Raw genomic sequence first — 22,526 nt, forward strand, 5'->3', positions numbered from 1 at the left:
CAGCATAAAAGTAGAATATACTCCTAAGTGTAAAGCATATAATACAGTTGCAAAGATTGATTGTTCTACCTTTACTTTGTTTTTGGGAATATAACTTCCTTCAGTGCTGAAAGAAACATAAATATCTTTCTGACACAAAATAAAAATATAGGTCTACCATATAATTATTTTCAGTTAAATATTTATAACATTAGCTAACTTCCCAGGAAAAACCTTGAGTAAGGACTCCCAGTATCATAATTCTTTGTATTAGAATTTCCATACTATACAATGTGAGGTCACAAAGGTTTATAAAAACAAAACATAAGCTTTTAAAGTGGAAGCTTTTCAAACTGTGGACACAAGTGTGTATTTTAATATCAGAATAACAGAGTGTTGGGAGCACAAGGTTAGAAAGTTCATCTTTTCTGCTGAAGAAAAATAAAGAACCATATGCTTCATGCATACAGTACAATGCACATTATATTAGGCTTATTCCAAAGCTCAGCTGTAGTCACCAGAATCTGTGTTTGTTTTGAAAAATATGTTCCTATATGACAGAAGTTAGACAGACGTGTCCTTAACCACCAATCCTTAATCTAATTTGGAAAAATACTATGATATAATTTTAACGTTACGATGCTTTCTTTTCTGATCTATTTATTTTTTTTTCTTGTTGCCCTCATTGTTTTCTCTACACAACAGCCAAAGGGAAAAGCTAATAATAGTGAATAATAATTTTAAATAAAAGCTAATAATAGTAAATAATAATAATTTTGAAAACAAAATTAAATGCATTACCGTTGAAACACCACACGCACACACACACACACACAGATACTTCAACAGTAATGCATTTTGGCTTGATAAGACCAATAGTAAAATGTGATTAGTTACTTTTGAAAGAATTATTTTAAAGTGTAATCTGGGATGATTTTTTTAAAAAAACTATTATTTGCTTTTTTCCTTTTGGATGCTGTATAGAGAAAAATAATTATGAAAACAAGCAAAAAAATAATCACAGTATGAGCAACAAATTTTATTTTCTTTATAGTTCATGCAATTATGATCAGTAGTCAAGAGTATTGAAAGAAGAAACAAATCCAATAAACAGCACACATCAGCCATCTTGGAAGCACAGGGCTGAATCCTTAGAGCAATGCTCAGACTACCTGAGAGATGCAAGAGCTTTGTGCACTTTTCTGCTTCCACCTGCAGTTCTAGAGGAAGCCGGGGAATCCAGCCTCATGGCTGTTCCACATTGCCCTGCTTGTAGTGGCAGCCTAGGGCTGTTGGGATTTCTGGTGTGCAGTATGTTTAGACCTCATATCCCTTCCCATCAACAGTATGCCTCTTATAGTGGAGTATGGCAAAAAAATTCTATGAAAACATTTTTTATAAAAATGTAATTACATGTTTTTGCATTTCTTTAATAAGCTGTGGTAATGCAGTGTAATACAGAAACTCTATGTGAGGTTAGGCATAAGTGGCTCATAGACCAAGAAATTGCCCTTCTCCCATAAAAATCAATAGGAGTTCTTCCATCAGTAAGCGAAAAGCATAGAACATACACCTCCCACAAAAAGTTGGAGTCATCAGTAAAACCACTAATCATAGTTTAAAACAAGACCACGTGATCCTAAATTCATTTTGTCAGCCACTATTAACAGTGCGAATGACCAAAAAACAAATCCCCTTTCTTACTCACCTCTGCCACTCTGTGGGTAGAGCTGAAACGAGGCTCAAAACCAGCCAGAACACAATGCTGATGTGTCATATTGAGATCATCTGAGGACAGATTATAATCACTTTTAGTATATGGAGAAAAATATACTAAATACAAAATTTATTCCTACCAAATATGAACAACAGTCACTATAAGGCAAGTGTTTTGAACACAATACAAGGACTTTCCTCTTTTATATCATTTAGCTCTTATAAAGTTTTTCATAAAGTTTTATAAGTTAAAGTTTTTCATTTGTTTTTCAAGTGCTTAGCAGAAGGTAAATATCATTATCCTGTTTTTAACAAATGGAGAAACAGAGGCAGAGAGATTAAGTGAAAATCTGCATTCTGCCCTATCCACTGGACCACACTCTCTCCCCAAATGAACTGACATAAATAAACAAAATTGAATTATTTTAAAGTGTTTTCTTTAAACTCAGCTCCCTTTTCCTTATTTTCATTGCACTTAATGCACTGACTTCTTGTTTACTTACATCAATAATCATGAAGAAGTTTAGCAAGATTTTGGAATACAATTTGAAGTGTAACTATACTTTGGCAAGTTTACACTGTAAAAATGGCAGTGTGAGGTTCTGTATTTGTAGTCTCTCAGTGCCTGAAAATGTCTCAGTTATCTCTCATATTTGCTCAGTTTACAAGTAAAAGGAGAATTCCTTCCCTCCTCTCATAAAAGACAGTTCTGTAACATGAATCCAGGGACTGATAAACAAGTTGTGTTCTTTCTGGATGATGCATTGTCATCAGTAATAACTAGAGTGGTCTGGATTCCCATTCCCATTCTGTGGGAAATTCCAAAATTTCTCCCCCTCCCCCGCTTTGAAAAAACCTGTTCAGAAATGTAACCAAAAAGAAAAGAAACTTCAATATTGATCATGGAACAGCAATTCAAAACTTTTGTTTAAAAAAGGTCAAAACACATTTGCATTTTGATCTTTTCTAAGCTTATCCAAGGCTTTCTGAGCTGCCTGGAGCCCCAGCAATCCAACAAGTAGGAAGCAGGCAGCTCAGGAACCCAGGAATCCCCAGCTTCAAGGCTGTCCACCTTGAATCCTGCTGTGGAGCTGGGAATCCCAGAAGCCCAGGCTGGTGAGGAGGCAGAAAGTTGGAAACCTGGAAGCCCAGGCTCCCAAACAGCCCACCTGGTGGGCTGAGCTGGTAGGCAAGCAGGCAGGTATCCCCTGGTAGGCAAAGTTCAATCAGAATTCCATTGAAATCATCATGATCCCACAGAATGATCCCCAGAATGTTTCGATTTTCACAAATCAGAATTTTCCAGTAGAAAAACATTCAGCTGGAAAATTTCTGAGGAGCCCTAATAATAACATTTTTGCTATTGGACTCAGAAGCAGCAATAATTTAGAACTCTTTTAAAAATGTTCTAAATCAAGTTGGCTTTGATGTTCAAGTGTCAGAAATTAGAGTCTATGGGCCTTACAAAAATGGAATTTCAGTAGGAACCACAATGGACAAATGGAGCATGCCTAATCCACTGAGGTGCACTCATTTCAAGCAAGAGAGAAGGCACAAGGAAGATAGTGCAAGAAAGAGAAGAAGAAAAGTGGTGAATCTGGCATCATATATGGAGCGAGGCAAGCGAGATTGATCCAGTGAGAAAAAAGGTCAAAGACAGAGCCTGGGAGGTAAGAAAGAAAATTTTCAATTTGATTAGCAAGAGGAAGGCAGCAGAGGGACTGGAAGAGGGTCTGAGTGGCTGCTGGAGGGGAGCGAAATGTGTTAAAGGAGGTCAGGGATACGCGGGATACAGCAGATAATATTAATAATGGAAATAATAATATTAGACAATACGCAGGAGATAATCGTGGTATCTGTGGATGGACATAGGAAGAGTGATGAAGGAACAGATGTTTGATATGTTATAGGGAAGGCTGGATGTATGGGGAGGAGGAGAGATAGGAGTCATAAATTGTCCTCAGGTAATGAGCCTGGGTAATGGGGTGGGATGATACTGTTTTCAGCAGTGATGGAGAAGGAATACAGAAGAGGCAGGTAAGGAAGAAAAATGAAAAGTTCTAGTTTGCCATACTAGGCTTGAGCTGGCAGCAAGACATCCAGGACGATGCAGTCACAACTAGACTGCCAGTCAGATCAGTGTGGAGAGAAAGATTTGTGAGTCATTAGTATAGATATTGTAATGAAACTGTGAGGGGAAGTCACCCAGCAAAAAAATGTAAGGGAGAAAAGTGGGACTAGGGATAGAGTCCTACCAGATGCTGACAGAGAGGCAGGAGGGCTCCACATGCTGTGCTCTGAGTAAGAAGGTGCCATTTTTACTTCAGCTATTACAAGTGACTACTGAATTTGATCACAGTAAGGGGGTCTGATTTCAGAAATGCTCAGTCTCACATACACCCTCCCTTTTAAGCCCTTTAAAGATGTCTCAGTTTGCATACTGAACAAAACTGAGGAACCCAAAATCCCAAGTCACTTAAAAAAATTTAAGTCATAGTTCCTTTTTTTGAACATAACCACACTTTGTTAAACTGAATACCCTAATGTAGTTTACTGTGTGTGAAATTTAATATGCTATTCTCTCTATTAATGAAAACAAATATATCTGAAATCTTTACTATATTTTGTAATAAGTCTGAAATTCTCAAATTGGCATGCACACTATGAATAATAATTCACTCGGATAAGATTTATTGGATTTATTCCACTTGCAAGAATGAGTTCTCTTCTTTCAATGGATTTTATAGGCAGCTATAAGAATTCATAAAAAACAATGCAGCATCTAGCATTATAGATATTAGGAGAAAAATGCAGGTGGATGGTTTTATCCTTTACCATTTCTGTTGCTATATGAAACATGAAAACAGATCCCAAGGAGGGATATTCGTCCAGTGCATTGAACAAACTAGAAGGAAAAATGCTCACATATCCCCATCAGGTTTAGGAAAACTGACATCACTTCCTAGTATTTGAACATTTCTCCACTGCAGAATAATGCCAAACCATCTAGGTATCACCAATAAATATATTTAAGAAATAATCCATTATGACTACTGCAGAACCATATTATAATTAATCACTTATACATTAAACCTGTGGCCACCTAGGAATTCACAGCTCTCTTTCTACTGTAAACCATGGTCATTCAGGTCCACAAAGAGAAAGCAATACTATAAATTGGGGGAGAAGGATAGCTCAGTGGTTTGAGCATTGGCCTGCTAAACCCAGGGTTGTGAGTTCAATCCTTGAAGGGGCCATTTAGGGATCAGGGGCAATAATTGGGGATTGGTCCTGTTTTGAGCAGGGGGTTGGACTAGATGACCTCCTGAGGTCCCTTCCAACCCTGAGATTCTACAAAATCTGTTTCTTTTGCTACCATTTGAGTGAAGAGAGACAACCAATTTCGTACAAATGTCAATTTCTAATCCTGAGAGGCTTAGGGCTGGAATAGGAGGAGTTTTACAGATCAGGATTGAGCTGCACTGGCAAGGTTATGTGTGGAAGCTTGCACAGTATCTGCTTGTGTGATGCCTGCACAAAACTTCATTTCAATACTTTTTAAAACAAAGAGAAATCATTGCTGTACAGACATATGAGAGTTAAAGCGTATCAAGCCAAATCTTGAAAACAAAAACACAGCAAATCTGGATTTTGTAACACTAAGTATCACAGTCATCTCTATGAAGAATGATCACAAAAAGCAGATTGCTTAAGTACTCTTGTTCCATTCAGTACCAATTAATTTGGTGCAGGCTGTGTAGCAAACACAGCATTATAAGTATTACATTTTGATTTGCACCTTCATTCAAACCCTTGGCAACCCTTTCATTGTGGAGCTGTCTCTTCTTGAAATTGCTTCCAACTGTCTCTAATCCTTTATGACTTTTAGAAAGAACCCTGTAATTTTAATTTAAGAGTTTATAATTCATCTAAAACTGTAATTGTATAAAAATGGTTGAAGCTTCATGGATCATATGTCTCAAAGGATATTGAAAAATATGTTCTAGGCCTGAAAAGATTACTCCAAAGATTTTTTTCCCCTACAATTTGAAAGAAAAAAAATTGCTTGTTAAATGAGACATTGCCCATTTTGCGGCAGTCACTTTTAACTAACAACGTTGCATACAAATTATTTCATCAGTATTAGAGGTAGACTAAAACTGGCACCTTTTACTTGGCCAACCCTGCCATGCCCACCTTGGCTTCCTTGCATACTGATGGTTCAGATAAAATACAATACATATGGATACAACACCAGTTTTTAGTTTTTGCAAAATTAAATTCTATCTCATTAGATTTGCAAACCCAAACCACGGCATCCTGCTCAACTTTAAAAACATTGTACATCATATGGCTGGGGGGTGGGAGGAAGAGAATAGGTTATCAGTCTCGCAGAAAAATCTGCTTGCATAGACTTTTACTACTGCAGGAGTCCCAATGAATTTGTGTTGGATTAAGGGTAAGCATGGAACACAGTTCCAGTGGGACTCCCACAGGAGTAAGGTCCATGCATGCAGATCCCTTTGCAATTTCAGAGCATTAGTCAATAAAGTATATAAACAGTATAATAACTATGCAAAGTGAATTTTTTTAAAGGGTCACTTTCGATTTTCATCTTAATCACTATCAACTGAATCCTCACAATGAGTTAAAAACAGGCACTACGCACACAAACTTTTTACACATATATGGAAGACAATGGACATGAGAAACAATTTTCAGAAACAAGGATGCTCTTTAAGTTGGTAGCAGTCTTTCGTCAATTGCCTTTTTCGTCACATAGTAGCACATAGAACCAATGGCACGGGTACTACTGCATGATATGGCCGGTGTATCCTTTCTAAAGTGCCGATGTGTGCAGAAGCGGGGACCTTTCTTCAATGGACTTACTGCCAGTTTCTGTCGTTGTAACCTTAACTCTAAAACTTGATCAGGCATTTCTCAAGTTTGTAGTATTCTAGAATCTCTAAACTGTACCGAAATTAAGATGACAATTCATGAAAGACCTGAAGCACCCACTTAAGTTCAATATATGCTTAAGTACTATCCTGAGTTTCCTTGTATTGGGGCCTAAAAAACTGCTTGTGTATGATAAAAACTGAAATGTCTAAATCAACTGCCCAAGATTGCAAAAGGCCTTACACTTAAGAGAACAAACCAAGCAATCTAGTGTTGCTCAGTGTTGGGAGAGATAACTTCCGATTTTGTATGGAGTACTATGAAAAAAGAACGGAAGATCATTTTGATACACATAATGCAACTCGGGGGAAGGGAAGAGGTGTTAGATCAAGGTTGATTTCCTATTTCCTCAGCTTTCTGCCTGCCCATTTCCAACAAATCGTCTGCCACTTTGGAACAAAGTCCCATTATAGGACTTCTGTCTCTGGTAATTCAATGCATGATTTATTAGAAGAAATTAATCACATGCATAACTGGGTACAGGTGGTCAAATCCACCTTGGAAAACAAATGTTATCAACTTGCAGTCTTTATAATCTTGGGTGGTGTTGGATGGATGTTTTACTTCACAGATGAAGTTTGGAAACTGCAGAAGAGCAAGTTTAAGCAGGTCTTCCTATTGCCAAAAATATTTTTTTAAACATAAGATGATACAGAATCACCTGATACAGATACCTCAGAGGGCATACACAACAGCGCACCAGTTACAATATGGAACTGGAAGGAGCAAGGATTCGCTGCAGAACTGAATTTCTTTTAGTACAGACCTCTGCCACTTGAGCTATCAGCGTAACTTGGAGCAGCAAAAAAGTGTCATGATATCCCCTGTGTGGGCCAGTCACTGACACATATTGTGCAAACAGGTCCTGCTAGTGTTTCCTGGACTGCAAAGGAATGTTGGGACTTAGGTACCCTGGACTCTATTACAGGTTCTGAATGGAAGTATGTGCTACTAATTACAGAACCTTCTGCCTCTATCCCCACTGGCCTTCCTCCTTCTGACTTTGCCCCCAACATGTCTCGCCAAGACAACTACCCTAGCCTGTCCGTTTCCCACACTACAGCCTAACCTGTGTCCTCTTCTGCTCCTATTCCCCCCCATCCTTACCCTATCTTCCTCTGCTCCTCTGCCCAGCCACACCCCACCCCAGCCCCTATCCACTCCTCAGTCCTCCTCATTTTGAATCAATCTATTTCCTCCTTCTCCTCCACACTGCTTAGTAGGCACCAGCAGAGGGAACAGTCAGAACACAGAAGAGAAACTTTAAGAAAACTCCTGGTCAGGCCCTGAAACCCTGGGATGGAGCATGTTCAATGCAGACAAAAAGTTCAGAGAATTTAGCAGCCAAACCCTAACACTCCTCTGGCTAAAGAAGTTGAAATGACAATTTTCAGATGTTTATCACTCAGCCAAATTTGAGCAGATTTTCAAGGGGACAGCAAAAGGCACTTCTCTGACCACAGTGCAAGAACCCGGCCAAATTTCAAGTCCCTGCTCCCAAGCACTGAGAAGCTAGAGCTTATCGAGAAAACAGTTACGATTTTTTTTTAAACACTGGCAAAGAAACTAATTCCTCCAGCCTCAGTCTCTAAAGTGACTGAACTGTTTTTGCTTAAACAAAAAGAAATTTCAAAAAGAAATTTAGCCTGAGGCAGTTGCTTAACATGGAAAATTTCAACCAAATAGTTAAAGTTTTGTCAACGTTACACACAATGAAAACCAGGTCATATAATGGAAAGTGTTAGGCAACCTTACTGAAAAGTGTCTCTGCCAGCTCTGCCAATTATAATGGCTTTGTAAGTTTCCAGGCCGAAAAATTATATACTCAAGACTCAAAGGTGAACATGAATTACTATTAAACAATTCTTTCTTTAAAAATAGGTGACACAGCAATCTTCCCCTCTCAAATGAAAGTTATATATCTTAGAAAATTACATCTTTTGAGGGACTTAGAGTCAGTTGAAAGGTTCCTAGAAAAGATAGGTAAAAAGATGGCACAAGATTACACCAAAATGGACTCAAAACAGAAAAAAAATTTTTTTCTATTTCTGAAGTTCTTGGCTATTACATGAGAATGAGTTTGAAACAGAGTTCTTGAGGTTAATCATTCACTGTTGTTACTATATTTTATATGGTGATCTTTGCTTCCATGGGACATGTCTGGCTTAACTATATTTTCCACTTTTTTGGGCTGCCTAAAGATAAATGGTATGTTTATAGGTTTCAGAGTGGTAGCCATTTTAGTCTATATCAGGAAAAAAAACAAGGAGTACTTGTGGCAACTTAGAGACTAACAAATGTATTTGGGCCTAAGCTTTCCAGGGCTAAAACCCACTTCATCGGATGCATGCAGTGGAAAATACAGTAGGAAGATATATATATACACAGAGAACATGAAAAAATGGGTGTTGCCATACCAACTGTAACGAGACCAATTAATTAAGCGGGGCTATTATCAACAGGAAAAAAAAAACCCCACCTTTTGTAGTGATAATCAGGATGGCCCATTTCAAACAGTTGACAAGAAGGTGTGAGTAACAGTAGGGGGGAAAAATTAGCACAGGGAAATAGTTTTTACTTTGTGTAATGACCCATCCACTCCCAGTCTTTATTCAAGCTTAATTTAATGGTGGCCAGTTTGCAAATTAAGTCCAATTCTGCAGTTTCTCGTTGGAGTCTGTTTTTGAAGTTTTTTGTTGGAGAATTGTGACTTTTAGGTCTGACATTGAGTGACCAGGGAGGTTGAAGTGTTCTCCGACAGGTTTTTGAATGTTATAATTCTTGATGTCTGATTTGTGTCCATTTATTCTTTTGAGTAGAGATTGTCTGGTTTGGCCAATGTACATGGCAGAGGGGCATTGTTGGCATATGATGGCATATATCACATTGGTAGATGTGCAGGTGAACGAGCCTCTTATGGTATGGCTGATGTGATTAGGTCCTGTGATGGTGTCCCTTGAATAAATATGGCTCTCTAACACTACATTCTACAGGCCATTACCCTCTGAGGGTTACCAAAAGAAACTACACCATTTGCTCAAGAAACTCCCTAAAAAAGCACAGGAAGAAATCTGCACAGTCACACCCCTAGAACCACGACCAGGGGTATTCTATCTGCTACCCAAGATCCATAAACCTGGAAATCCTGGACGCCCCATCATCTCAGGCATTAGCACCCTGACAGCAGGATTGTCTGACTATGTAGACTCTCTCCTCAGGCCCTACGCTACCAGCACTCCTAAGCTATCTTCGAGACACCACTGAGGAAACTACAATCCATTGGTGATGGATGAGCTATTATTAGCAGGAGGGGAAAAAAAAAAAACTTTTGTAGTGGTAATCAAGATGGCGCATTTCAGACAGTTGACAAGATGATGTGAGGATACTTAACATGGGGAAATAAATTCAATTTGTGTAATGACCCAGCCACTCCCAGTCTCTATTCAAGCCCAAGTTAATAGTATCTAGTTTGCAAATTAATTCCAGTTCAGCAGTTTCTCATGGATTAGTGTGCTGTTCAGACGTGTGTTGAATCCATTGATCATCTTCCAGAAAACACCATCCTGGCCACTATGGATGTAGAAGCCCTCTACACCAACATTCCACACAAAGATGGACTACAAGCAGTCAGGAACACTATCCCCGATAATGTCACGGCAAACCTGGTGGCTGAACTTTATGACTTTGTCCTCGCCCATAACTATTTCACATTTGGGGACAATGTATACCTTCAAATCAGCGGCACTGCTATGGGTACCCGCATGGCCCCACAGTATGCCAACATTTTTTGGCTGGCTTAGAACAAAGCTTCCTCAGCTCTTGTCCCCTAACGCCCCTACTCTACTTATGCTACATTAATGACATCTTCATCATCTGGACCCATGGAAAAGAAGCCCTTGAGGAATTCCACCATGATTTCAACAATTTCCATCCCACTATTAACCTCAGCCTGGACCAGTCCACACAAGAGATCCGCTGCCTGGACACTACAGTGCTAATAAGCGATGGCCACATAAACACCACCCTATGCCGGAAACCTACTGACAACTATGCTTACCTACATGCCTCCAGCTTTCATCCAGACCACACCACACGATCCATTGTCTACAGCCAGACTCTACGATACAACCGCATTTGCTCCAACCCCTCAGACAGAGACAAACGCCTACAAGATCTCTATCAAGCATTCTTACAACTACAATACCCACCTGCTGAAGTGAAGAAACATATTGACAGAGCCAGAAGAGTACCCAGAAGTTACCTACTACAGGACAGGCCCAACAAAGAAAATAACAGAATGCCACTAGCCGTCACCGTCAGCCCCCAACTAAAACCTCTCCAGCGCATCATCAGGGAGCTACAACCTATCCTGAAGGACGATCACTCACTCTCACAGATCTTGGGAGACAGGCCAGTCCTCGCTTACAGACAGCGTCCCAACCTGAAGCAAATACTCACCAGCAACCACACACCACACAACAAAAACACTAACCCAGGAACCTATCCTTGCAACAAAGCCCATGGCCAACTCTGTCCACATATTTATTCAAGGGACACCATCATAGGACCTAATCACATCAGCCATACCATAAGAGGCTCGTTCACCTGCACATCTACCAATGTGATATATGCCATCATGTGCCAACAATGCCCCTCTGCCATGTACATTGGCCAAACCAGACAACCTCTACTCAAAAGAATAAATGGACACAAATCAGACATCAAGAATTATAACATTCAAAAACCTGTCGGAGAACACTTCAACCTCCCTGGTCATTCAATTTCAGACCTAAAAGTTGCAATTCTCCAACAAAAAACTTCAAAAACAGACTCCAACGAGAAACTGCAGAATTGGACTTAATTTGCAAACTGGCCACCAATAAATTAGGCTTGAATAAAGACTGGAGTGGGGGGGTCATTATACAAAGTAAAAACTATTTCCCCATGCTAACTTTTTCCCCTCTACTGTTACTCACACCTTCTTGTCAACTGTTTGAAATGGGCCATCCTGACTATCATTATAAAAGGTAGGTTTTTTTTTCTCCTGTTGATAATAGCCCCGCTTAATTAATTGGTCTCGTTACAGTTGGTATGGCAACACCCATTTTTTCATGTTCTCTGTGTATATATATCTATCTTCCTACTGTATTTTCCACTGCATGCATCCAATGAAGTGGGTTTTAGCCCTGGAAAGCTTATGCCCAAATAAATTTGTTAGTCTCTAAGGCGCCACAAGTACTCCTTCGTTTTCTTTTTGCTGGTATGTTTATGTTGTTTTTAATTTTGTTTGCTTGTTTTTTATTACAATCATGATTTGATTATCCCTGTGCTACAGCATTAGATCTGTACATGTACAGTCTTTGTCAGAGAAGTGGATGGATGAGTGTGTGAATAACTGAACTCTGGCATCAATGTGGTGACAAACCAATGCAGACACAGGGAACTGATGGTTGTAATTCCACATGCTACTGCTACAGACTATCAAAATAAACCAAATACAGGAAGGAAAGAAGACATAACTTTTTGCCCAATCCTGTGAGGTGTAGAGTGCTCACAGCTCCTACTGAGTTCAGTGAGACTTACTTGTACAAATAAGGATTACTCTAATGAGAAGGACTACAGGGCTGAGCTCTTGATTATTAGTACACAATGATTCCTGGGGATAGCAATGTAATGCTTGCAGTACTGATGACAATAATCAATTTTTTGCCTTTCCTTTCTGCTTATTGTTTCTATTGAGCTTCTTCAGATAATTGCTTTTTTGTCATCAGTGTTGCCATGTATCATGCCTCTCATTCAAAGCACAGCATAATTTTCAATATTCAAAATGCAAATATATCTAACAATAAAAACATGAAATGGAATTGGGCTATTTATTTTCCTAAACAAAAATATATATATATAAAAATAAAGATGCATATTTATTCTTGTGATCGTTTTAGTGTAAATACGTATACAGACACCCTGGAGCTAAAATGCTTAACCACCATTCTGCCATCTCTCCAGTTCCATTTGGATTTAGTCATGTGAGTGAAACCAAGAAGGTTTTTTAAATGATTGGTATCCCATTATAATGAGCTATGCAAAAGACAGTTTCTAAAAGTAAGATACACATAAGCCTTTTCCCCCAAAAAACCATCTGATGCATGCATCAGTAGGGATGAATGACTCTTTTGCAGTGCCATCTGTTGTGCACATCACAAACTGAACTTGCAAAACTAGTTACAATTCACAAACTTGATTCTATCAGCATTATCTTACACAATCCACAAGTCTGGATGGATGAGGTAATGCTACAGGAAGCAATTCTCCATTGGTCTACCCCTTCACACACAGCTTCATCCCTGCATTTCAATAGTAGAGATACAAACATACAGGTAGCATACTATGGGGCTGTTGCAGCAACGTTGGGGGAATGACCCCACACATGTTCCATTTCCTCCCCACCAAGAAATTATAGGCCAAAGGACTATCTTCTACTCCTTTCATCACCTCCATGGGGAAAAGGTGGAATATATAACTGGCCCTAATCAAGGAACACTTCTAGTATTTAAACCCAAAAAGTGTGTGCGTAAAGAAAACACAGAATGGATTAAAAGATTGAACTGAACAATGTGTCAGGGATTTGCCAAACTATATGATCAAAGTTTCATAACAACAAATAAATTTCTGGGGCTAACAGGCTTAATAATCATGGGAAAAAGAATTTAGATAAAACATGGAGTCAAGAGAGCAAACAATAAAGTTAAAAAAAACATATTCAAGATGCTAAAGAGCAAAAAAGGTTCAAGTTAATATATAGAAGTACAAGCAGATTAACTGGCTAGAAATAGTTTAAATGAGCCACTACATACATGTGGAAATGTTTCCATTAAAGGAATATCTCCAACCACAGCCCACCCCCACAACGTGTGTGCCTAAATTCTGGTTAATGAAAATAATTTCTGATGCTCCTTGAACTATAATTTGTTTAGGAAAAAAAAGACACCATCAAGTTCATCTTCAAGCTGCTTTAAACCCCTAACCTTCAAGCAACATTTGATCTATGGGAAACAGCTGTGGAAAAGTAAATCTTCCCCCCTTGAAAAAGTTCAGATTGCATTTTTGTTAAGTATGTTTTGAAGTCATGGTAGGAAAATTAGTGAAAATTGTAAATCTATTTGCAAATCTGGTCATGCAAATCTGGTCAAGTTTAGGGGAAAGATTCCAATTTAATAGTAAGACCATGACAACCCTAGTTAAGCATGCTCTCGACCACAGCAGATGGGGCTCTTCACTCACCTCCACGTGCTGTGGATTTATTACATGCACCCAACACGTTTCATATTAGACACCCCTTGACTGTGTACTTGAGACAGCAGTGTTCAGTATGTGTTTCCTCTACAGACCAATATATTATTCTAAATTGAGCTAAACTGTTTCCGTTTCATAAGTGCTATGAAGTTCAGATTCCAGTTATCAGGCAGCAGGTTTGCAGTTCCTCTGCAAGGCTATTTTTCAAGTGAGGAAAAACAAAGATTATAAAAAAAAAGTAATGCCACATTAAAGCTAATTCCCCACCCCCTTAAATCAAAAGTTCTTTTTGATATTGTGGTAGCATATCTTAAAATGGACAAATTTGAACACCTGATATTTGGCACATAATATACAGTTCAAGACATGACTTAATACAGCAGCATATTTCAACTGAAGACAAGAGCTGAGAAAGCAAGTGTAAAGCTAAACTTAGATATTGCATTTTTAAACACAATTCTTCTCAAAGTAACAACAAACCATATCACAGAAGTGCCTGTGAGTAGGACACCCTTATATTTTTTTTTGAAGGGCAAAAAAATTCATCCACTTTTTCCTGTTCTTTGAAATGCTATTAAAAAAAAATATACAATTTATAATACTATGTCTCTCAAAAATAAATGCAGAGGTTCATGGAAACAGCACATTTGGATTGTATTTATTTTGTGCTAAGATGGCCACAACCAAAGTATGTAACTGTCCAACAAAAACCTTATAATTAAGGTTCTACTTCTAGGCTAATGGAGGTTGTATAAATTATAGTGTTGACCTAGCCATCTGTCGGCTTTTATTAATAATAAAAATAATTTGTATTTTGAGAAGTTATCATTAAAAATGTCAGTATTTATCAAATGTTCACACAATGGTATTGATGAAGAGATGTGCTACTTCCTGTACACACATAAGAAAAGGAAATAGAGTATCTCAGATACCACTATGCAATAACTGTTGATAAATGCTGGCTTTTAAATGATTAACAGCATGCTGAATCTGACATCTTTTCTCACAACACCCATGTAAAGTAAACATATTATTTTACAAATGGAAAAACTGAGGCACACAAAGGTGAAGCGACTTACCACCATCACATGAGTCAAAGACAGAGTCAGGAAGAGTACGTGGAAGTCCCGACTGTCATTCCCCCTATTGTAAACATTAAACATGCTGCCCCCACCCTCCACCAGCATCTACTAGCTGATTCCCAAAGTGACACTGGTACAAGTCCAGATGGTACAAATTCCAGATGGATCAAACAGCATGTTCTCTAACTGTTTCCACTGTTTTCCAGCCATGATAGAGGAAGTACCCCAGGTAACTGAGAAGGAGAAGATGAGATTCTAGAATGCGTGAAATGCAGAAATACAGGATAAATTAACTAGTATTTGGTCATTTGCGATCGTGCTACCTCTTATATAATGTTCCCATATTTTAAATCTCCCAATATATTGAATCACACCTTGTGTCATCCCACATTTGTATCTACTCTTAAAATAGTGTGCTTGCAAACCAACAACATGAAGAAGATACAGAACAACCCAATGCTAATATAGGTCCCTTAATTACAGGTTATTACCAGCTATATTAAGTCACTCACTTCAACTAATAAAATAGATATGATTTAGTCAGAAAGTTTCATTTCTAGGATGGACCCTTCTATATTATTACTGCTGTTAAATTCAAATAGATGTTTTTGTTAATCCTGCTAAAAGGTAATTGTAAATGATTTAGAAACCGAGAAGAGAATATCTAACACCTGCTCTACAGAGTCCCAAACAGTAGTTTTCTATGAAGTATTAATACGAAAGAGTGATTTATACACCATAACTGGAAAAATGTTTAATATGTCCTCTGTTTCCACCTAAACATGATCAGGATGTTGTTAGGTGTTAAATAAAATACATTTTTGACCCGTCCTTTATATAGCATTTCCAGCAGTGCCTGAGCCACAGTATATAAAGTTAACTCCTATCAGGGGAATAAGGAATGTCCTTACCATTTGAAAGTTCAGCCAGCATGATTTACAGTACTAAAATAAACAGTACTAAAATCACTGATGATGAACATCCATTCCACAATTTGTCTTCTGAATCAGCTGGACAACAAGGCTGATTAGGCATAAACTTTACAGTCAATAAGAATTAGATGAATCTCCCCATCTGATGTTAGAATAGCTATTGCACAAAGATGGATTACAAACTCTTACAAAGGGAATTATTAACTGTCACATAACCTTCACTTTGATTTTAAAAAAAAAATCTCTCTCTCTCAAGACTGCTAGCCCACATCCTAATGGAAGAAGAAAAGTTAGACACATCTTCTTTATCACAGTATTCAAGGATTTCAAACAACTCCGTATCTTATTCTGTGAGATGCTCAAGTCTGATATGGCCACACTCTACTTTTAGTTACACATATGCCACACTGTTGACCTCAGTAGGGTTGTAGAGGTGTAGCTAAGAGCAGAACGAGGTACAAGATATTAGCAGGCACTCTGAAAAAAATTCACTTGTGGTAACTAAGTTGTTCAGTTTCACCTGATAGACAATGCGGAAAAGCAAAAAGGAAAACTACCCCAATAAGTAAGCAGGTAGGAAGAGCTGCTTTGTGGAAGTACCTTGGGCCTCAACATATCAGAAGTGCATGAACTGGGCGTGTCAACAAGGGTGTTGGTTTCACCAATCTCTGAACAGCCAATACAGGCAATCACTGCAGTCTCACAATGATTGTCTGAGTTTTAGGTCACATGGCTCATGGTGTGATGTAGCTGCGGTTTATTCACAAGGTGATTTAATTAGTAGGAAATGCTAATCCAGAATGAACCTACTTATGTTCCCTGACTTGCTGCCTTGTACTATTAACAGCAATGTTGGACTTCAGCTGCCAGAACCAGTGGGCCCGATTTAATTCTCTTTGTCCCTCAAACAAGTGATGCATCCAGGCTCCTTTTTGGAATAGAACAACTCAATTCTACAGCATAATTCCAACATTGGAGGAGGGTATTCTTGAATACACACTGGTCAAAAATGTAACAGAATGAGAGAAAGGCTCATACTTAAAGCAGGTGACCAACACATCATCAGAAAACAGTGCGAAGAAGTACTAAGAAAATCTCATCCTGAGCCGAGGAGTCAGAAATATAAAGGACAACAGCAATATACACAGCTTGTTTTTATAGCTATATATATGGACATTTTAAAAACAAATGACATACACGTATAGTCCATCTTCACCCAAAACCGCACTTTCGGGGAGATTTTGTTATAAGACAATGAAGTAGATGGCTATTGTTCCCCAGGAAACTGTGTCTTGAAAGGAGGAAGAGGAAGCTTCCATTAAAAATAAGAAATAACACCTCAACTTCTCACACAAGTAGTTTATCCTTAAAGTACAAGCTGAAGAAATTTTCCTATTGTGCTGAAGCTAACCTCAATTGCAATCTGAGCATGAGTCAGGGAAAGGCTTACAGGTAAACTTCACTCTGCACCACTAACAAGAAAGAAACAAGAAAAATTAAAGAAAACAGTCTCCGAAGACCAAAAAAGCCACAAAGTAATTACACATTCTGGCCAGATCCTCAGCTGTTGTAAGTCACCCACATCCACTGACATCAATGGAGCTATGATAATTTACTCCCGTTGATGGTCTGCCCTATATTTTCAATAGAAACATTTGCATTCCTAAACCTTTGAAAATTACCCAGCATAAAATAGCAGTCTCCTGGGTGAAGGGGTATTGCCAGTCCAGGTGTCTTTATGTCCCATGCTACCTTCAGGCCTACGTGCCAGTCAGCTGGGTCTCTCCCTTCCACATACTGTTCATTATCTTTGTCACATGCAGAACCTAAACAAGAAAAAGAAGAGAGACATAAAGAAAAAGGCAAAGAAATGAGGGAGGATTAGAACCACACAATATAAAGAAGAATTTAGTAGTGCAAACCCAAATACGTTAGGTATGGTTATAAGCCACTGAGCCTAATTCTCCATTGATCTGCACCTCATGCAGTCACTGATGTCAATGGAACGCGAGTATAAAGTGCGTGTAAAACACTACAAACCCAAAATGTATACACGAGGCACAGGACAATGGAGAATCAGGACAATAAAGTCTGGCACCACATCTAAAATTCCCTACAGTTCTGCAATGTTTGGATCGGAGGTTTTGGGAGGTTTTTTATTGCAGATTATTAAAACTATAGTAGTATACTTACCAATATTAGATTGGAAAGATGATACCACATATGTAAGAAGAAACAAATTCTAAGATAACTTTGAGACAAGGATTTCAAAGCACTTTAAAAACAATTAAACTTGTTTACATGTCATTAGTTCTAATTTTACCAAAGCATAAACTAAGGTTCAGTGAAGTTCAAGTGACTTCTATAAAGCCACACAAAAAATCAGCAGAGTTGAAGAGATAATCCTTGAATCCTATCTTCCATCCTTTATTAGGCTACTCAAACATGTTAGAGAGGGCAACAGCCAATGAAGATTCTGTACAATCTAATCTTCATGTGGTTGCTTTATCATTAAACAACATGAATGTGATAAACTAGGAGAAAAATAATAATCCAGTGCAATGAAAAAATATTTGGAGCTCAATCTCTCAACTAGAACTATTTTCAGAGGCTGAGTATAATGCAGTATTAAGTGAAAGATACAGTCTACATTTATAATAGGGTACGTGGAAGCTATGGTGTAATAGTTTAATGGCTGATGTAATAGAGTATTTTGTCAGGGGGAGGACACAGCTATTAATGAGCAACTGGTACTCAACTACCATCGATGGCTAGTAATAATCAACAATTGTATGTTGCCTAATTTTTAAAGAATCAATAATTACAGATTGGTTGAATAGATCTATTTCACTGCCACGACACATACACATTAATGTCATAATTTTTGTAGACTTTAAGCTTAATTATTTTTAGAACATAAATACTAGAAAAAAGATTTATAACTTTCATTATTCTGCACACACTTACAGAGTAGCATTGACCTCATGCCTTCAGAATATTCAAGTCATTCATCACATATGGCTACTACAGTGTTTATTTAGTTGGGGGAAGGCATAATAGTTAATAAAATTCTAATAATTTTCCAGGTGATTTAAATTTTGTTTAAATTCTGGAACCAGGAAGAAAAAAAAGTAAATATCCCAGAACCCAAACCTGATGTCCTTGTTTACTCAGGCAAAACTCCTATTATAAGATCAGCCCCACAATACTGCCCCTCACTATTGTTCTTCTCATCCTGCTAAAGCTTTGTCTCAGGATCAGTGCACAGCTCTAGGCTGTTCCATCAAGGAGCACACAAATGAGAAAACAAGAGCTAGCAAATACTCTGAGAAAAATCAATACTAAAGTCTTTCAGGGGCTTTCATATTTTCTGCCCTGTTCAGATAAATCGTAACTTAATTTAAGAAAAAATGCTTTCTGAAAACTGCAAATAGGATGGCTTTCAAGGCATTTTTAATGCAATACATCATGGATATTATAAAAAGAGGTAACCTTTGTGGGTTAACTCTGTCTGTTATTCTGCTTTCCCATTCACTTTGGCAGCAGCACTGTTCACAATATGGCACCAATAAAATATAGAACTACAATCAGAGACAGCAATTTCAATCAAAGTTTCCTGGGGTCTCCTCATAAATCCAGCACCTTTGGAATGTGCTCGTTAAAATGACTTAGTTTTTTGCAGTTTGATAAAATTTTTATTGCTTAAGTACAGAGTTCAGATGTAGCTCACAGACGCTCTTTCCCTATGTTCCCAATGAATGCACCTAATAATTATCTGCAGCAGTTGAAACTTATGACTCTTACCATGTTATTTTGGAAACAAATGGAAGCAAGCTGCTACTTGCTTCTGTCAGTTGTGCCAAAGTGATTTTAAAATAAGGCTTCTCATCATTTGTGGCCTATCCCTACGTTAGCTGGCAAAACTTATATGTAGGGAGAAGTTATAATAAAATCCTATTGTCACCTCAAGCAGCAATGAGGCCATATATTTGTTTAGACAACTATGGTTCCAGTTTAAGTTAAAACATTTGGATGTTTCAAGTTCTACAACTAAACTATAGGTATTGTAATCACATGGGTCTTGCATATACATAGCACCTTTAATACAAACAGACCTTAAAGAGATTTGTTTACCTTGGAACAAACTACACAGAAATTGCCAAATTTAGCAGTACTTAATAAAAACAAAGCAAAACTCCCATTGATCTGCTCAGTAAAGGACTGCAGAATCTGGCCCTCAGGTATTAGTTTGCTCACATCCGAAATGAAATGCTGCAACTATGTAACAAGCTTATAGCAACACTCCTACAACAGTTTGGACACACTGTACCTACCCGGCCATAATTAAAGAGGAAGTTGTGATAGAGAGAATATAGTAACTGAAGTAAAATTTGGCCAGAACACCAGGCTTGATGTCCCAGTCTGGTATTTCAGAGGTATTCTGAATCCCAGAATCTTGAACCTGCCTGTCACAGCTTGCCCAGAGCAAGGCAGTTCATGCAAGGAACTCCTTCCTCGTCCTTCAACAGTTAAAGTACGACTCAAAAATTGGCCACCTGAATCTTTGAACCTCAGAACAAAATACCCAGTTTGTCACATTCCTTCAGGTGAAGGTACAGAGGATGGCTAGGCCCTGATCAGGACCTGGGGTTCTGGATTAAACCCAAGGGAACTCCGCTCCTGTTCAGCTTCACCCAGCACTCCTCCACAGAAGAAGCAGGCAAGCCTTCTTATCTCTCTTGGTGGATCCTGATTGGCTACTGCCCCTTCCCAGCCCTTCTCGACTCTGGAGGACCATGTCTTATTGCTTCGGTCAATACCACAGACTGAATGTTAGACTGTGCTTGGAGATCAGAACTCATAGTCCCTCTGACACTTTTTTCTAGGTGGAGTGTGTCAGGGTGGCAACACCCCAAGCAGGAGACAGAGAAGGCCAGACACATCACATCACACTGCCCTTAGGATTTTGGGTCATATCTGGACCCAGAACAATGAAGGGCTTGTTTTTCTAGATCTAGTTTAGTTATTGGCCCACCATGGAGAAAGTCTTGCAAAGGCAGCTGACTTTCAGAGGTTTCTTTGTCATTTTGGGCCAAACAGAACAGTTTGAGAGATTTTAGCACTTTCAAACCCAAATGCTCCCCGTTTTAACCTTGAATTGGAATGGCAAACCTAATCCTAAATCAAACCCTAATGCCATGTCCCATTTCTTAATAAGAAGCATCACTGCCAGCTTATGCAGAAAAAAAACAACTGTAATATCTGGTTTTGCTGTTGACCCCAACTAACAGCTCTCATATCAAGGTAGAGCAAAGGATTATGCTTGAGAGAATTATTTATTTCAATTTTTAAGCTCTGCACTTGTATATTGGGCACTTGTATATTGTTTTGTGAAACATACGAAGTGGAATCAATTTCCAAAATATAAAATCCCTCCCTGTTCCACCCAAACTGAGACTCCACTGTCACCCACTATTACCCAATCAGTTCACTTTCTCACAAAAAGCCCAGGAGAAAAGATTCGGTTTGCAATATGAATTAAAGGTCAACCAATCTAGCCCCTGCAGGACCAATGCTAATGGTGACACTCAGAGTAGAGGACCTCTTTTTTTTTTTTTTTTTTAAAAAGATGCCCCACCAGCAGCCATCCCCCTCTCTAAGGTACTCAGGAATCAAACCATATTGCACACCTTAAATTGGACTCAGAAATCACCTGGAAGCCGTAACAATCATGCAAAACTCTGAATGAGAAGCACCATTCAACAGGTGGGTAGTTTTATTCTTCACTATCTGAAGTTTCAGTGGTTGTGGTAAAAGATAGCCTCATATACAGCATATTACAGTAATCCAATCTGGAAGTCACAGAACACATATTTCTGTGGTATGCACCCTGGCCAAAAACTCTTTATAGTTCAAGATTCTTTATAGCTCAACTGATCTAACTTGGACTGAGACTTCCATCACAGGCGCTCTAACCATCTTTTAAAAAAATGATTCTCTAAAAACAACATACTGGTATTAACAAGGGTGTCATTTAAATTTTCAATTCCAACTGGGATTTATATATACAAAAAAGGGATTTCCTGAAACTGCATTCTTATCAATTTGTCCCTTAAACAGAAGTTGCAATTTTCTCCCAACAGTTAGTGTCTGAACATATCAGGAACAAAAGCACTACCAAAAAAAAAAAAAAAGAATTTGGGGAAATTCTTTCTTCTCTAAATTAATGCAGGAGAGAAATCTTATCGATATAAACAGTGATGGTGGTGAGAAAAACAAACTGACATCTTTAATTCAAATAAAGATTTAATATTAACATTATGAAGAGCTGCTATTAACTTAAATTTTCACAAGTATATCATTGTTATGGACAGTGATTAACTTGTTGAAAAGTACTCAACAATTGCCCTAAACCTACGTCAGAAAATTACCTCTAGGTGGTTAACATCTACGAGTAATGACCAACTTCTAGCAATTATTGCGTAATTATACAATTCACATACAGAAATGAGCATTTTGGCTACATATTCAGTGCCAGGCAGTGAGGAAATATTTTTACATATAG

General features: G+C 38.3%; 1 protein-coding gene and 1 long non-coding RNA gene across 6 annotated transcripts in view; one reads left to right on the forward strand and one right to left on the reverse strand.

Annotated features, from left to right (window-relative positions):
• Positions 1 to 22,526, reverse strand: part of FTO (FTO alpha-ketoglutarate dependent dioxygenase) — a 332,351-nt gene that overhangs the window by 225,326 nt on the left and 84,499 nt on the right. For all 4 annotated transcript variants that reach the window (XM_075118354.1, XM_048817020.2, XM_048817012.2 and 1 more), the window contains 2 exons: positions 17,644 to 17,787; positions 1,688 to 1,767 (listed from right to left, as the gene is read on the reverse strand). In XM_075118354.1, the coding sequence (XP_074974455.1) occupies positions 1,688 to 1,767; positions 17,644 to 17,787 (224 nt within the window). The remainder of the gene's footprint in view (positions 1 to 1,687; positions 1,768 to 17,643; positions 17,788 to 22,526) is intronic.
• Positions 1 to 22,526, forward strand: part of LOC125620832 (uncharacterized) — a 47,396-nt gene that overhangs the window by 4,234 nt on the left and 20,636 nt on the right. Inside the window, exon 2 of one of the 2 annotated variants that reach the window (XR_007352329.2) lies at positions 3,177 to 3,365. The exons of the other annotated variant lie outside the window; for it this stretch is intronic. This is a non-coding gene — a long non-coding RNA (uncharacterized LOC125620832). The remainder of the gene's footprint in view (positions 1 to 3,176; positions 3,366 to 22,526) is intronic. 2 annotated transcript variants of the gene reach the window in all.

This window comes from Caretta caretta, chromosome 12, assembly GCF_965140235.1.
Source record: "Caretta caretta isolate rCarCar2 chromosome 12, rCarCar1.hap1, whole genome shotgun sequence".
Taxonomy (NCBI): domain Eukaryota; kingdom Metazoa; phylum Chordata; order Testudines; family Cheloniidae; genus Caretta; species Caretta caretta.